The sequence below is a fragment of the Pteronotus mesoamericanus genome, unplaced genomic scaffold (assembly GCF_021234165.1).
Source record: "Pteronotus mesoamericanus isolate MK-2021 breed Mesoamerican mustached bat unplaced genomic scaffold, CSHL_Meso_final contig_90, whole genome shotgun sequence".
Lineage (NCBI taxonomy): Eukaryota > Metazoa > Chordata > Mammalia > Chiroptera > Mormoopidae > Pteronotus > Pteronotus mesoamericanus.
This window is the reverse complement of record NW_026555277.1, coordinates 47,148,426-47,166,647: the sequence shown is the minus strand read 5'-3', so window position 1 is coordinate 47,166,647 and position 18,222 is coordinate 47,148,426. Positions and strand designations below refer to the sequence as shown.

The 18,222-nt window shown below is 34.0% G+C and overlaps 1 protein-coding gene across 2 annotated transcripts in view; it reads left to right on the top strand.

The window, feature by feature from the left end:
- The window catches only part of USP47 (ubiquitin specific peptidase 47), a 107,107-nt gene that overhangs the window by 71,280 nt on the left and 17,605 nt on the right, over positions 1 to 18,222 (top strand). For both annotated transcript variants that reach the window (XM_054586097.1, XM_054586096.1), the window contains 10 exons: positions 230 to 325; positions 418 to 570; positions 3,423 to 3,590; positions 5,886 to 6,017; positions 6,459 to 6,535; positions 7,084 to 7,139; positions 9,648 to 9,760; positions 10,475 to 10,579; positions 12,903 to 13,110; positions 17,363 to 17,478. In XM_054586097.1, the coding sequence (XP_054442072.1) occupies positions 230 to 325; positions 418 to 570; positions 3,423 to 3,590; positions 5,886 to 6,017; positions 6,459 to 6,535; positions 7,084 to 7,139; positions 9,648 to 9,760; positions 10,475 to 10,579; positions 12,903 to 13,110; positions 17,363 to 17,478 (1,224 nt within the window). The remainder of the gene's footprint in view (positions 1 to 229; positions 326 to 417; positions 571 to 3,422; positions 3,591 to 5,885; positions 6,018 to 6,458; positions 6,536 to 7,083; positions 7,140 to 9,647; positions 9,761 to 10,474; positions 10,580 to 12,902; positions 13,111 to 17,362; positions 17,479 to 18,222) is intronic.

Below are 18,222 nucleotides of genomic sequence, written 5' to 3'. Positions count from 1 at the left end.
AAGACAAATCTCATACAGAATGAAATAAGTTATTTTTGCTCAGTTTTTATAATGATAACATTATTTTGTTGATTCTGTTTACTGTTCCTTTTTGCAATTTGACTTGCTAATTTTCTAGCCATGCTATTTATAAGTATTTTGGTAATTGCAATGTTTTTATATTCAAGACTTTATCCTTAATATTATAATATTATTAAGTAATTATGAAACATTTTTTTTTCCTAACTAGGAAGAAGCATTGCATGCATTTATTCAGCCAGAGATCCTGGATGGCCCAAACCAATACTTTTGTGAACGTTGTAAGAAGAAGTGTGATGCAAGAAAGGTAGATGCCATGTAGAAATTAATACTGAATCACTGAATCACTGACTATTGAAATAAGAGTCAATATTTAATAGGTCCCCCTCTTTTTTTTAGGGTCTTCGGTTTTTGCATTTCCCTTATTTGCTGACCTTACAGTTGAAAAGGTTTGATTTTGATTATACAACTATGCACAGGATTAAATTGAATGATCGGATGACATTTCCTGAAGAGCTAGATATGAGTACGTTTATTGATGTTGAAGATGAGGTAAATATTTATTATATTTTTGTTACTAGATTTTTTTTATTAATCCATTTGGTTAGTCATGTCTAAAAGAGCTATTTGGAGTAGTTTAACACTGATGTTTAGAGTATTTACTTTCTTTAATTTCTTTTTCATTACCATTTATCCCCCAATACCCTCTTCCACCTCAACCCGCTAGAGTATTTTCTTGATGGAGGTTTTTCCTTTCTTATTTTCTAATGCCAAATTCTATTTAAAAAGAAACAACTAATTTTGTATAAGCTTTCTCTGTCCACCATAAATTATATTTCAAATAGTCTTGCTTGATCAAAGTAATTTATGATATTATTAGAAAAGACAAAAAGAAGCCCCAAAACCCTGGATTTATTTCTTTAATTTCAGAGGTAATCTTATGTATTTCATACTTTTCAGTTATTGAGACAAACCAATCTAGAGGTAGGCTGCACTTGTACATAAAAAACAGAGAACAAATATATATGAATGAATGAACCAACAAAATGGGTAGGATAGTCTTAATTCCTTGTATTTGTCTTATATATTTGTCTTTTTTAAGGATTAAGGTTTCTGGGTTATTCTCTCTTAAGGTTTGCCTGCTCTTAAATTCTCTAGATTAGAAAACTAAGAAAGAAAGGTATTTGTCTGTTTTCCTTTTGTAATTAGTTTTTTAATTTAGTTTTTTAAAATTAAAATGTTATTTAAATAACTTGATAATATTACTTTGAACTACACAGGTAAAGCTCGTCAGTTTTTTCCACCCATGGTCCTGCTCAAATTCTCTGGTTTCTCTCTCCTTATCCAGTAAAAGATTCATAATGTTCTACTATATTCTTTTGGAAACTCTTAATATTTCATTATGGGAAATATTTACAATTATGTAACATAGTTGTTAGATAGAGTGTTAAATCTTTAGAATTCTCTGTCAGGAAGCATTTTTTCCTGATTGGAATTTATTACTATAGTTATAAAAATGTCTTTTTCCAGAAGCTAAAAAAATAATTTTAAACATTCATCAAATTTTATTTAGTGCTATTAAATGCAAAAAGACAATGTGGTATAAAAGAGCAACCTTTCTGAGCCTCACTTTTCTTGTCTGTAAAGTAAGAATAATAATTAGCTTTCGATAGCTTTTATTGAGAAGAGAGTGCTTTAGATCAAGCAGGTGTTCATTGAATGGTACCTATGACCAGGTAATATTTTGAAAGGTTTAGTTTAAAATAATATCTCAAATGCTTGTGCTTAAGCTAGGAAATTTAATCCAAAATAAACCATACTTTCAAAGAAGACATAGTCCCCGTAGCATTCCTTCTCAGAGATCATTGTTACTTCAGTCTTCTGTATGGTCCTAATATATTGGGTTGGCCAAAAAGTTCGTTTGGTTTTTTTCCATAAGATGGCTCTAGTAGCACTTAGTTGTCTCTAACTTTGTTCAAAACAATTTTGTTAGATTGTATTGTGACAGCTGTCATATCAGCATGCATTAAAAAAGCTTATCAAAATTAGCGAATTTTTGTGTAGCCTTTTTAATGTTGAAGATGAAAGAAAATAAGCAACATTTTCAGCATATGATGCTTTATTATTACAAGAAAGGTAAAAACACAACTGAAACACAAAAAATATTAATGCAGTGTATGGAGAAGGTGCTGTGACTGATCAAATGTGTCAAAAGTGGTCTGCAAAGTTTCATGCTGGAAATTTCTCACTGCGTGGTGCTCCGTGGTCTGGCAGACCAGTTGAAGTTGATCGCAATCAAATTGAGATACTGAGAACAATCAGTGTTCTACCATGTGGGAGATAGCTGACATACTCAGAATATTAAAATCAATAAAGTTATTGGTGAAAGTGAAAAATGTGTATTTTATTTTACAGAAAAAAACTAAATGGACTTTTTGACCAACTCATTTTTTGTAAAAGGAAATCTTTTTCAAGGGATAACAACCTAGGTATAAAGTTTGACAAGAACTTTTAGGAAGTTCTAAGTTCATTTCTAGATGCTCTGGCTTAGTTAAAGGAGTTACAGGAATGATCTCTTTGTGCTTAGTGTAGGGTTCTAAAGTTGGCTTTTACCTCCATTTGTCCTTGAACCAACTAAAGAGATGAAGATCGTGTGTTATATGCAGTCCCTACAATAAAGTTTTTGGCAAAAAATTTGTGCTTATTTTATATTAGTTGGTTAATTCAAGAACTTCTATGCTGTGCCTTAGAGGAGAATTCTTAAATTATTTAAATAAAAACATTTTAGATATGCATATAAAATATTAAAGGAAAGGGGGAAAAGAAGTCTTAGATGTAGATTTCTTTAACCATGTACAGTAGGGATTTAAAAAACCATAAAAGCATGAAAAAGTATGATTTGCTGTTATATTTCCATCTCCTACATATTAGAGTATAAAATTCTTGAGGATAGATAACATCTTGTTTGTCTAATTGTCTGCAATACTTAGCACAATGATAAACTCAATTAAACGTTTTATTTAAGAAAGATAAGATCTCTTTCTCTTTGGGGATTTGAGAATCTCCTCATTTTGGAGCTTTGGTTCTCTGCTTTTTTTTATTTTGGTGAAAGAAATTTTTTATTGTTACTTTGCAACTATAAACATAAATGGGGTTTAATAGAATTCTGAATCATTGGTTTATTGTATTAGAATTTTAAGGAATTAATATAAATGATTTTTAAAATATAATTCTTTGTTTTATTTTTTAAGTCTTTTAAAGAAACACTACTTTTAAAAATAAGTATTTTTATTAATGATGTCTTAAATTATGTGAAAAAGCAGCATATAGATAAAAAGTTTTACTTGAGTATGTGTTTTTCCTTTACTTAGTTTCTAATTGTAAGGTAATTATGTTTTATTTAGAAATCTCCTCAGACTGAAAGTTGCACTGACAGTGGAGCAGAAAATGAAGGCAGTTGTCACAGTGATCAAATGAGCAATGATTTCTCCAATGATGATGGTGTTGATGAAGGGATCTGCCTGGAAAGCAGTAGTGGGACTGAAAAGATTTCAAAACCTAGTCTTGAAAAGGTATGTTTTATAGTTTGTGGGTTTTAGTTGAAAGAGAAGAATGTATCTCTGGGCTGATATAATTATGTAGCTGTGTGACTGATAAAGTTCTCTTTAAAAGAAGCTTGATCTTTGAAAATTAAGACTTTTTAAGGTGTTGTTTTTTATGCATTTATGTGATTATAATTAAACTTATGAGAAACTACTTACAGGTGGGAGCATTAATTTCCGGGAGGCCAAACTGTGATTGTGTAAGCAAGGTGGGTGACGTTGTGGAAAGGGTCCTGGTGATCAGGACTTCTGCCTCTAAAAGTTTCAGCAAGCCTCTACATCTTGTATGTTAGAGTTTTCTCATATAGCAAAATGAAAACATTAGGTCTTTTGATTTTTAAAATTCTGACTCCGGAACCCTTTATGAGATAGTTAATAATAGAACTGATATTTATGTATGTATGTATGTATGTCCAGCCACACTGTGGTAAAGTGGTTTATTCTGTGTCTCTGTGGTTATAAGGCTTCTCTCCAGCTAGCGTTCCATCAGTTATTCAGGATGATTTCTCTACAATTTAGCTGTAATTCTAGATTGGTCCTGGGAGGAGCTTAGTGTAGCTTCCACCTACTCCTCCACTATCTTGGGCCTTGCTCAGAACTGATCTTTTTAAGGTGGGGGAAAGACAAAACCCTCAGTCTGCTTCCTCTCCCCCCCCCAGCCCTGTGACAGCCCTTAAGGCACTTAAAAAAATGTTATTGTTCCATGAATTATAATTTTAAAACTATAGAACTGGATAATCTCTAAGATAGAATCTTTTTTGTCACCGTGTCAATGATTTTTAACATTTTATCAAACCATTTATTTCATATTCATATAATCTGCTTTAATGAGTGGAGACTTACAGATCAAATGCCTTGAACACTGAACATGAATCACTAGCATGAAAACTGATCACTAGCTCAGTCTTAGAGTCATAGTTGAGAATGGAGTTTCACATGCATAAATCTCTTTTTGGACCAAGACCAGTGTTCTCACCATCATCACTCTTTACCTTTTAAAACTACCTATTTCTTTCAAGGCCAGTAGATGAATGTGAATTGTTAAGAGATGAATAATGTGGGAGATACATTATAACTTAGTATAAAGAACATTACATTCAAGCAAGGGTTGGCACACTGACAAGAGCAAAATCCAACCCTGTACCGTTTTTCTGCATAGACAACTATGTCTTTTTTTTTCTCCTTGGCCTATTAAAATAGGTAGGACTTCCCTTACAGTGTTGAATACGATGGTGAGAGAGGACATTCTACCCCTTTTCCTAGTCTCATGAGAAACGTGTTCAGTCTCATTTTTAATTATGATGTTGGCTATAGGTGTTTTATAGATGTTCTTTATCAAGTTGAGGAGGCTTCCCTATTCCCAGCTTGTAGAGAGTTTTTATTACAAATGGGTATTGAATTTTGTCAAATGCTGTTTCTGGGCTAGTTGACATGATCATGTCATTTTTCTTCTTTAATCTGCATTACATAGACAAGCAAGTTTCAGCCAGTGTGCCATGGCGCACTGGTGTGCCATAAGAATTTTTAAAACATGCAATACCTGACTATTTAGCCAGGGGTACTGACCTCTCTTCTCTTAGATTGTTTAAAAATGAAAACAGGTTAAACAATAGTCATACGGTGTGAATGGATCCACAATTCAGATTGATAAAAAATATATTTTTTGATGTGCCACAGAATTTTAGTAATTAGTTTATGTGTGCCATGAGATTTGAAAAAAGTTGAATATTGCTGACATAGCTTGCTTTTCTAATGTTGAACCAGCTTTGCATACCTGAAAGATGTCAAATCAGTAGGTCACTATATCACAGATATTACATAAATACATTAGATGTTGCAAATCATTCTATCCCTCATCTCCTTTGTAAAGGAGATAGAATTTTATTTGAATAAAAAAGTTATTTGGGATTTCTTGATCTTGACTGTTCATATGAGATTAGTCTTATATTTGATACTTGCTTCTCAAATTTCAGACTATTATTTTCTTTTTTATATAAATAAATTATATTTCAGATATGCATAGTTCCAGAGGGTGTAGCATAATTAAAATGTGAAGGGATACAGTGAATACAACTTGTGAAACTTGTATATAAAATAACATGATGACTTGCCATTTTAATTATCTTAGAGGAGAGTTAATTTACAGTAAATATATAGGATAACTAACATGTTACTTTATTATGTATTAATAGAGAACAGAAAATATACAAATAAGGATTTTGTGTTTTTCCTCTTCTTGAGTAACCTTTATTTTTTTTCCCTTAGAATTCCTTGATCTATGAGCTCTTCTCAGTTATGGTTCATTCAGGGAGTGCTGCTGGTGGTCATTATTATGCTTGTATAAAGTCATTCAGTGATGATCAGTGGTACAGCTTCAATGATCAGCACGTCAGCAGGGTAAGGAGGGGTTTTCAAAGATTATCATTCTAAAAGACAAGTAGGGTCATTTCTATCAATAGCGGGGTTTACTGATATTGGAGACTGAATGTGTCCAGTGAAACATTTTAAGACACATACTAAATCAGACATTTTGTTTTTACTTTCAGTAAACTTCCTGCTTTATTTATTGATGTTATTTCTCGGTTTGGTTTTGTTTGGAGCTCACCGAGTGTTTCCAGAGATAGACTCCCAGTTTTCTTCTTGTCCTTAGCCTTCATTTGTGCCGTTTAGGAGCATAAGAGTTGATTGGTCACTAGCAGCCACTAATGATGGTTAAATTTTGTGAATTGGTATCTGTGTGGTCCATTTAACTGAGGTTAAAAATTGGGTTACATATAGCCATAAAGGTAATGGCATTACAGATTTTACCGAAAAAGTAAATATGTAACAACGTTTTAGATAACACAAGAAGACATTAAGAAAACACATGGTGGATCTTCAGGAAGCAGAGGGTACTACTCCAGTGCTTTTGCAAGGTAAAATAACTTCATAATTTTTAATGTTTATAAATTAATTATAGGTTCTCAGTATTTTTCACCATTAAAAAGGTTTAACCTAGAGATTGGCAAACCCATGGGCCAAATCCAGTCTACCTCTAGTTTTTGGAAATAAAGTTTTATTGAAACATTGCCATACTCACTGGTTTAAATATTGTGTGTTGATCTTATTGCACTACAACAGCAGAGTTAGGTAACTGCAACACTGATCATACTTTTACTATTTGGCCCCTTTAAGAAAAAAAATTGCTGACTCCTGACTTAACTATAGTAATCATTCTAGGACACAGGTTTCTTAAAAATTGTACTGTTACCAAGAGGAGGTATGGGATTTTCTCATAAATGTATCAGTGAGAGCAGATTTTTTTTTCCTAGAACATTTTAAATGTGAACCTGTTCGAGAACAGTTTCATAATTTTCTAATTGTTTGAAACAAAAAAATATTTTAAATAAATATTTGATGCTAGGAAAAGGAATCTTTCCAATCTACTTTTTGTCCCCATTAATTGTTTTTGTACTTCTACCAGCTCCACGAATGCATATATGCTGATATATAGACTGAAGGATCCAGCAAGAAATGCAAGTATGTTAACATATAGTTATTTCATCTTAATCTGTAGTATAAACTCATTTCTTTTGCAAGTTTTGTAAACCCAGATAGCCACTTTTAACTGATAGGAAAATTAAGTTTTTTACACATGGAAGAATTAATTATAAAGACTGTTTAAAAGAGAATGCCGGTAACTGAGAGAGGAGGGGCCTGCAGGAGAGACAAAGGAGACACAGACTCTGGGGAACAGTGTGAAAACCACGCAGGAAGAAAGAAGGGAGAAAGGACTCTTGGCTAGTGGACCATGAGAAAGTGCCACATGGTTATGGATTAAGAGCTGGAGATCGCGGCAACGCAGTGGATGGTGCCGAGAACCACTAGAGGCCTGCCTAGCCGAGCCCCAGACTTCTATTCTTTTTCTTCTGAAGGATGGTACCGCTGACTGGCCTGACTGGCCTAACTGGGCAAAGGGGTGAAGGCAGGACTGTATTTGTGCTGGTGATTGTTTTAAAGGGATTTTGAGGTTTAAGGGCAATATTTAGCCATTAATCAAACCTGTATAACTTTTGAATAAATAGTTCCTTTCCTTTTCACAATAAAATAAAATAAGAATACCAACTGGTAAAAAATACTTAGGAAAAAATGAACTGTTTTTAATATATTAAGAGACAAAACTTTACATTGAATAAACTGGATATTTGCAGTAAGAGGGTATTATATGCAGCTTGGTTTAGTGATAACCTCCAGGCCTGTGTAGCAGTTATAATTTACCAGGTGCATGTCCCAGACCAAGTTATTTAACTTTTATAAGTTTACGTTCCACATCTGTAAAATAGGAATACTTACAGTATTTTATAGGGTTGTTTTTAAAAACTTAAATGAGGTAACATAGTTTAAGCATTCAGCATCATGTCTAGTACATAGTAAAAACTCAAATTTAGCTATTACTGTTTTTTTTTCTGTTACAATCTTTCTGGGTGTTTAGTATCTAAATACTCTGAATGGGGACCACAGATGGAATAAACTTCCCACTTAGCACTCTAGAAATGTTCTTTAGGAACTAGAGTTAAATACCTACCTTTGCTGTTTGCTTAAAAAGCAAGTAAGATTTTACTAGTCTAGTATGCCTCCTTTATTATATTTTAATTTTATTAAGAATTCCCCCCCAAGTAATATTGTATACAAAGCATGTATGGTTGTCCTTTTTTTTTTGGAATTATTTTAAAAATTGCAGTTCCTGAGTAAAGCTAACTTTATAACTCTGACTAAAGCAGTATTGCAAATAGGTAGAGATGTGTTTGTGCATGTATGTAGTTATATACACAGATGATGTTTGCTTATATTTTCATAATTAAAATATTTTCACTGTCATTGATTTTAACATGTTTTCTTTAGAAATAAGTAAATTTGTTTGAAGCAGTATAATGTTTTATTTACATTTTTGTCAATCTTTATTAGATTGTGAATTCACTTGATGCAAGACTTAGTACTTACTCATCTTTTCACCAAAAGTATAGTCCAGGGTCTGTCATATAGTGGCTTTCTAATAACTTCCTGTAGAATTAATGAAAAGAAAGGAAGTTACAAGAAGAAGTCATTTTAGAACAGATTTTAGAGTAGAAGTAATCATTTTATATAACCCAAAAAGTAACTTGTCCAATGTCATTGCTACCTGGAGGCAGAGCCAGGATTGTAGTTCCTGTGCGTCATTAGCACCCAGCATTCCAGATCATTTCCAGTAGAGCAGTAACTCAGCTTGCTTTTATTCACTGCCCTGGCTCTAGGTTTGTGCTGAAGCACCAGAGGGCGCTATATGTATGATGTGGAGTAGTTTTAGAATTATATTTCACTTCTAAGAACAGTAGATTTTTACCTTTCACAGAGGCAAGATTTTTAAATATAAAATTGTTCTCATTTAATACTTAATAATCATTAGCTTTATTAAACAGTGTCATAATCTCACAATGTCACTTAATACTTTGAGTTGCGTATGAAATTCTTTGATTAGAAGGCAGCTAAAAGACTGCTTTGAGAGAACAAAGAAGGAGTATTTGTATTAGGGAGTAATAAATAAATAGCATTTGTAGTAGTAGCAGTAGCAGCAGCATGTATTACAGTTTATTATATCCCAGGTAATAACTGTGGGGTAGGTGCTGGTAATAAGTTGAAGAAACCAAGGTCTGGAGAAGAAAACTTGTCCATGGTCACATAATTTTATGGAGATAATGTGATTTGAAATCAGAAATAGCTTTATTTCCAAGTTCCAGAGAAACATTTTTATTCTAAAAATATTAAACTCCATAGAGTTGTCCTGGCACCAGGAGTTACTTTGGGTAAATATGTGTCTTTTTAAAATATTATTAACTACCTCTTCACCCTGGTCTGGAAAAAGCTCATGTTTCAAATTGAGAGATTTATATCATTGAGATATAGTTCAATGAGAACTATAGTAGAATTATATACAATGGGAACATAATAGAACAAAATTAAATACAGGAAGCTCAATTTCAGTTAACAGTCTTACCCTGTTTTTATTAATAGAATTTCTAGAAGTAGATGAATATCCAGAACATATTAAAAAACTGGTGCAGAGAGAGAGAGAATTGGAAGAACAAGAAAAGAGGCAGCGAGAAATTGAGCGCAACACATGCAAGGTTAGATTTCATAATTTTATTTTTAATTAAAAAGTGCTATTGAATTTGGCTTAACCGCAGTTCTTGTAGCTAACTAATTGGGTTGATTCTGTAGATGGTTGTACTCTCATGATCATTAACCAGTGTAACCACTATATTACTCAGGTAAGATGATTTCATAATATGCATTAAAAAAATAGTAACATATAATAATATGTTCAGTACTGGTGAGGTTACAGTAAGATGAACATTGTCATATTCTGCTAGAAAGAGTAAATTAAAACTTTTCTGCATAGATGTTGAGTAGAATTTATCAAGTGCCTTATGCAAATTCATATTATTTTATATATAATTCTCTTAAGGAAATACTACCTAATGAGATAATAATTACAGATGCTGTAAAATTTTGACCACAGGGACATTCATCACAGTATTTTCCAAACTGGTGAATAATTGGAAACAAGCTGAATGTATATTAGTAGGAGAATTATTATATAAATTATGATATATGCTTAAAAAGAAAGATACACTATAAAATTGAAGTTTTTAAATTTTTTAATAACATGGAATATAGTCACTATCAATGATTAAGTGAGAAAAAGACACCAGCTAGAATGATCCCAATTATGTTTTTTAAAAAATTAACAGTTTTTTGACTATTAGGGAAAAAAATGCTGTCTACAAAAAATTGACTTACAACCTGCTGAGTTGATGATGCTGTTTTACAATTTCTAGATAAAATTGTTCTGTTTGCATCCTGTGAAACAAATAATGATGGAAAATAAATTGGAGGTTCATAAGGATAAGACATTAAAGGAAGCAGTAGAAATGGCTTACAAGGTATGTTTAATTGCCCTGTTAGCATTTAATTATTGATATCTTAGATAATAGTATTAATGTGTTTTCCAAAGTTTTTATTATAGTCAATAGTAATATAAGCACTTGTCATAATGTTGATAGTTCATTTAAATCATGTATGTTTTTGAAAGTGTAGGTAGTACCTCTTTTTTGAAACATAGTTGGTTTGGAGAAGTTTCTTACAAAAATATTTATTCTTTACCTGAATTTAGCAGATATTTTGTTGAGTGCCTACCATATGAGACATCAGAGTCACTAGAATGCACTAGGCAGCACAAGGTGTTAGCATACCAGAGTGAGCAAGACATGCTCATTGCCCTCATTGAGTTTATAATCCATTGGGAAAAAGAGACAGAAAAAATATTTAAACATCAAAATTTGCAAATATTTTATTGTTTAGGTGATATAAAGTAAATTAGTAGTATATTGAGATTATTTAAAAATTGGGGAAGAATATTTTAACTAGAGGTAACAGTGTGTGTAAATACTTAGTTGAGGAAGTGCTTAGCATGATCGAGAAACTAAACAAAAAAGCATTAGGTTTTAATTGTCTTGAATGAGAATAGAGAAGCATAAAATGAAGTTAGAGACTTTTCAATAATAGAAGTTTGCATTTTCTAAGAATAATGCAAAGTCATTTGTGGGTTTTGAAAGGCAAGTAGAAAGGGAAGCATTCTTTAACCAAACTATTCTAAATAGCATCTATGACACTTGGCAAATTAAAATTTTTGCCCTTTTCTATAAACATTAACATTATTTGACTGAAATTAAGCAGTCATTACCTAGAGAAAAAATTATATACCAAATTATGTTACTTATATTAGAACCAATGTGCGAAATACAAATAGTACAAATGATAGCTGACATTTTTTTCTCAAAATGTGAGTCAGCACAACCTGCACCAGAACCACATTCCTATTAAAAAAACTTAATTCTTGGAAATAACTCTGAATTTCTCTGTTGGAGCCTAGAAGTATGCATTTTAAACAATTACCTCAGGCAATTTTTAAGCATACTCAAATTTGAGATCCACTTTTTATTAGGTTCCTTGCCCTTCATAGAAATCAGTATTGAAAATTTATATTATATGACTTAATTAATGCCTTTGTTCCTCACTAAACTGTAAGCACTTGCAAGGGTGAAGAGAGTTCTGGTTTTGGTCATGATTTCATTTTCAGTACTTTTGCTTGGTATATAGGAGAGTCAAAATTATATGGTTATGTGAATGAGTAGATAAATGAACAAACAATTAAATGGATGGATGGATTTACCTTATTAAAGTAAAAATCCTATAAACATACAGGCATCATTGCAAGACCATAGTGAAACCAAATTAGACTAAAATGGAGAAAATGTCTTTATGAAACAGTTTTACGCAGCAAGGTCAGTCAGTGATAGCTGTAAGGGTAGTTTGTGTTCCGTCAGTTTGGAATGCATGAAGAAAAAACTATTGTCTTAAAAATAGGAAGTAAAAATTTGCAAATATAAAGAAAGAAACAGAATATAGAAATAAATCAGTCATATGTACCAAAAATAGAGCTAGCTTACCTTTGCAGATGAGAGTGAAGTTGAGCAGAGGTCAATGGGGACACATGTTTTTCTTTGAAGTCACAATCACAAAACTTAAATGAAGTTTCTGTGTTTCTCCAGGAGGTTCATTTCCAGCTTAAGAGATGTTGCATCCAGGCATGCTATCTACTAGTGACATGGGATAGAGGGAAGTTTTACGATAGGAATTCCTGTGCCCTGAGCTGTAGGTATTCTGGAGGCTAACATTGAAGGGGATAGTCCAACGAGGAATGGGGCAGAACTTGGGAGGTACAGAAGCTACAGCCTTTATGGTAGCTCTAAGAGGCATGTTGTCCTCCTGTACTTAGAAGATGGTTACTGGATACATGAGTTACCAGTTCTTTTCCAAACTGGATTAAGAAAACAAACGGTACATATTCTAGTTGATGGTTTTCCCCTTATATTTCCAACTTAGCGGTTATAGAGCAATAGCTTATAATACATTAACTTTGAGTCCATCTAAAGTTTAGAATGTTAACTTTTTAAAACAGAATTGTCTTTATAATGTGTTAGTGCATAGGTTGTATGATTTGAGGGATAATAAAATGCAGTTATTTAAAGTAGCACTTAAGTTGTGCCTTTAACTTTGATTTCTTTGAATGTTGATGCAAATCATAAACATGGGTTTTATGTTTGTTAGGACCTATTAAGAGATGTAATAAAAGACAACTCTAAATGTGAGTGCAATTACACATCAGAATAAAACATATTTTTCTTGGGGGTCATCTTCTTTTAGATGATGGATTTAGAAGAGGTAATCCCCATGGATTGTTGTCGCCTTGTTAAATATGATGAGTTTCATGATTATCTTGAACGATCATATGAAGGAGAAGAAGATACACCAATGGGACTTTTACTAGGAGGAGTCAAGTCAACATACATGTTTGATCTGCTGTTGGAGACAAGAAAACCTGACCAAGTTTTTCAGTCTTATAAACCTGGGGGTAAGGAATTTCACAGTACTTTGAGTAGTACTGGACCTAAAATTTTTGTAAAGTTTTTTTGTGTATAGAAATGAATTCAATTTTTTATGTGTTCTTAAAATGTTTTATATATTCTTAAAATAGGGTTGATAGGTTGGTAAATAGCATCATGCTTGGAATTAAATTCTAGATTACTTTCAAAGAACCATATACAAAATTTTAAAAACAACAGTGTTCAGTAGGATTTTTCAATAGTACTGAATAACCCCACCCCCGCGGCCCATTTATAAAGAAGACCCTGGACCAGAAAACATGCTTTCGTATAAAGTCTTAGAAGTGGAGTCTGTTTTTCCAGGTCTCTTTGAACAAATGGTTTCATAACCCATCACTGCCAACCTAAATTTTTCTCCGTCCTCCCCATTTCTGCAGGTTCCAGGGACTTCAACCTCTTTTATTTTTATTAAATCTGTCACATTTCTCAGAATGTGAGAGATTTTTTTTTCTTTGAGACTGATCTGAAAAGCAAAATACCATGCCCATAGCTTTACCCAAAATCATCCTTAAAGGTCTAGAATTTTCTAGTAATCATTATGTTTAAACTGTAACAAATAGGGCAAAATCAAAATGTTTAAAAAATGTTTTACCAAATTCTTACTGTTGCTGCCTTGACCTTAATTCCCTTGTGTTGGTGGTTAATCAGAAATCAGATATATGTTCTATTCTTTTATTACTAAAAGCTGAATTTACAGAAATTTCTTCTACCCTTTCAAATTGTGTTCCTCTGTGGATCCTGTACATGTCCTTTTTTAATGAAAATTCTTCTTTCCAAAGTAGATCAAGTGTGGTATTCTTTCAAGGGTTCCTTCAGTCAGACTCTTTCCTATCTGTAGAGTTACTTTGGAGCCTTTCTTTGCAGATTATTTTTGAGCTAGATAGCAAAAATTGTGATCAGAGAATAACACAAGTCAGCAATAAAACCAGTTTTTAAAAAGAGAACTCTAAATGTGAGTGTTAATTGTAAAACTTATAAATAAGGTCTTGAATGGGTTAATGAAGATTATTCAAAAGCAAGTACAGCTGCTATGTCCCCTTTACTATTTGTTTGTATTCTCTAGTTATTTATATTTATTTAGTGTTGTAGTTGGGGTCCATATTTTGGAACTTTGGAAATATATTTTTAATATACTTTTTTTTTAGCTTTTTATATTTTCTATTTTTTTAATTTTATTTTAATTTATTTTATATTGTACCATATTATATATGTATAATATATATTATATACTTATATATTAATAATTTAAGTATATTAAAATTAAGTATATTTTTAATATACTTAATAAATTTGACAGTGGTGTTATGTTTTATAAGGAAACAAAGCATGCATTTTTGTTTTTTTAATTATATTTTATTGATTATGCTGTTACAATTGTCTCAGTTTTTCCCCTTTGCCCCTCTCCACCCAGCACCTCCCACTCCCTCAGGCAGTCCCCACACCATTGTTCATATCCACGGATCATGCGTAGGTTCTTTGGCTAATCCATTTCCTATGCTGTATTTCACATCCCCATAGCTATTCTTTAACTTCGTATTTGTACTTAATCCCCTGACTTCTTCACCCATTCCACCATACCCCTTCCCAAATCTGGCAACCATCAGAATGGATTCTGTACCCATCATGCTCTCTCTGTTCTTCTTGTTTGCTTAGTTTGTTTTTTAGATTAAATTGTTGATAGATTTGTATTTGTGCCATTTTATGGTTCATAGTTTTGATCCTCTTTTTCTTAAATAAGTCCCTTTAACATTTCATATAATAATGGTTTGGTGATGATGAACTCCTTTAATTTTTCATTGTCTGGGAAGCTCCTTATCTGATGTTTTTGTTGAGTAGAGCAGTCTTGGCTATGGGTCCCTGCTTTTCATAACTTTGAATATTTCTTGCCAATCCCTTCTAGCCTGCAAAGTTTCTTTAGAGAAACCAGCTGGCGATATTATGGGAACTCCCCTGTAGGTAACTAACTGCTTTTCTTTTGCTGCTTTTAAGATTCTCTCTTTATCTTTAACCTTTAGCATTTTAATTATGATGTGTCTTGGAGTGGGCCTCTTTGCATCCATCACAATTGTTTGGGACTCTGCATCCTGGACTTACATGTCTATTTCCTTCACCAAATTAGGGAAGTTTTCTTTCATTTTTTCAAATAGAATTCCAATTTCTTGCCCTTTCTCTTCTCCTTCTGGCACCCTCATGATAAGAAGGTTGGATCACTTGAAGTTGTCCCAGAGGCTGCCTATACTCTCCTCATTTTTTTTTTTTTTGGATTCTTTTTTCTTCTTGTTCTGATTGGTTGCTTTTTGGTTCCTTATGTTCCAAATCATTGATTTGATTCTTGACCAAATCCACTCTACTGTTTCCGTGTAAATTGTTCTTCAGTTTAATTAGTGTATCCTTCATTTCTGACTGGGTCTTTTTTTATGCTGTTGAGGTGCTCACTAAGTCTCTGGAGTATCCTTATAACCAGTGTTTCGAACTCGGCGTCTGATAGGTTGCTTATCTCCATTTTGTTTAGTTCTTTTTCTGGAGTTTTGATCTCTTCTTTCATTTGGGCCATGTTTCTTTGTCTCTTTATTTTCGTAGCCTCCCTGTGTTTCTCTGTGTTAGGTAGAGGTGCTTTGACTCCATGTCTTGGTAGTGTGGCCTAAAGTAGTAGGTGTCCTGTAGTGCCCAGTAGCATAGCCTCCCCTGTCACCCAAGCTGGGTACTTGAGGTGTGCCCTTCATGTGGGCTGGGTACACCTTCTTCTTGTAGTTGAGCTTTAATTGCTGTTGGCACGTCAGTGGGAGGGATTTAACCTGGCCAGTCAGCGGCAAGGACTCGCTGTGACCACTGACCACCAACCTCTGCCCTCCATGGAGGATCAGCTGTGCATGGGCAGGGTGGTGGTGCTCCATTGTGGTCTGTGGCTGTCCACTGGGTGTGTAGGCTCTGGGATTTCTTGGGTGATGCAGGCCAAGGTCAGTCCCAAGCTGTGTTTTGCCTGGAGGCACCCTCCCTGAGTTACAAAGCAATCTGAGATGGCTCTTACTTGTGCTGGACTTGCAGATTCCCAGGCAAAGTCAAGCTGTGAATCTAGGCTGGTTGCTGCTTGTGCTGCACATGGGGACCCTTAGCAAGAGGTATGGAGGGCTTCAGGCTTCTTGAGGCTGGTTGTTGCTTGTTTGAGAGGATTTAGGAAGTTTTGAAGCAGGAGCCAAGACCAGGCATTCATATGGAAAAGCAACTTGGGTGGGTGGTAAGTTGGGTGGGGTGGGATGGAATCTCTGGGGATCTCCTGGGTGGGGTGAACAGTGTTAGCTAGGTTGATGGAGTCTCAGATATGGCACCAGCCTGCCGGCTCTGTGGCTCTGTGTGGGAGTGTTCCAAAAAGGGACAATGGCCCTCCTTTCTCTCTGGGAGAAAGCTGTCCCCAGCTCTCACCTTGATGCCAGACATGTCACTTTCTCCCTGTATGCCACTGGTGCCTTTCAAGTTGCTACCCTCATGCTGGAGTTCAGAGAGAGTGAGTCTGATTAAGTCTGTGTGTGGGTTCTTTAAGAGGAACTCATTGGGACTCCAGAAACTCCTCCCACTGACTCAGTCCCCACTGGTTTTTGCAGCTGGAAGTTATGAGGTCTTATCTCCCTGGCATTGGAACCCTGAGCTTGGGGACCTGGTGTGTGGCTGGGACTTCTCACTCCCAAGATATCTCTTCCCAATTTTTATCCACCACGTGTGGATTTGGGGCCCACCTGTTCCCACGTCTGTCTCTCCTACCAATCTGGGTGAATGTGGTTTCTTTAATTCTGTAATTGTCAGGCTGCCATTCAGCTCAGTTTCTGATGGTTCTGAGTGATGGTGGTTCTATATTGTAGTTGTAATTTTGATGTGTTTGTGTGAGGAGGCAAGCCATGTATACCTATGCTGCCATCTTGACTGGAAGTCTCAAACCGTGTATTTTTAAAAATCACATTTTGACTTTTGTCATTTTTTTAAAAGAGATCTAGACCTTTTTTATTAGGCTCATTTCCATATCTTTATATATGTTTGTAATTTGACAAACTGTGCAAGTTACAACATGTGTTAAAACATGTATAATATATTATACATATACCATTTTGAAAACTAGAAAAAATGTTATCTGTGCCATCTTTTAGAAACATACTGGAATGCATTACTCATGTGAAATACATTTTTAAAATTAACCTCCAGTTACATTTTCATTTTTTCCAAATGTGGCAGAAGTGATGGTGAAAGTTCACGTTGTCGATTTAAAGGCAGAATCTGTAGCTGCTCCTGTCACTGTTCGTGCCTACTTAAATCAAACAGTTACAGAGTTCAAACAACTTATTTCAAAGGTAAGTTCTACATTGGTTAATGAATGTTGTTGAGTGCCTGCTGTATACAAAGCACTGTGTGATAGCTATGAGTAAGATATAGGAATCAGTATTTACTTTTAGAAGCCAGTATTTACTGCTCGAGACAACTATAGTTAGGAGAGAAGGACACTCAGAGAGAAGAAACAGATTGACCCAAGCATTGAGGTAAGAACGTAGGAGACACGTGTATAAAACAATGATGTATTTGGTTGGATCATTGTAAACAGGCCTGAAAATGTATGTTCACTTATTTCATGGAGGGTTTTTAAACAGTAAACATAAAAGTTTGGGCTCTATGTGATGTAGGCAATAAGAAGTAGGTGTTTTTGTTTTTCAAAGTATGATATTGGTATGATGAACTCAGTGGGAAGTCTGCCGGCACTAAACTAGTGTTCCAAATAGATTAAGAGAGGTGTGAAGAATGTAGATAATGAGACTGTTGAATTATTCAAGTTAAGGTATGTACCAGAGATGAGAAAAGGTAGATTGTAAGAATGATTGTATAAGTAGAATCGGTAGTGTTTGTGATTGGTAAATGTTGGACTAAGGCAGGAGCACAGATGACCTGAGGAGGTTCACTGGGTAACCACAAAGATAGTGATATTTTAATAGAAATAAAAGGATATGGTTGGGGAGCAGATTTGACAGGGAAAGTGGTGGGATAAGTATTGGCCACATTATATGTGAATTAATGATAAAGAACATAAAAACTCATTCAGAATT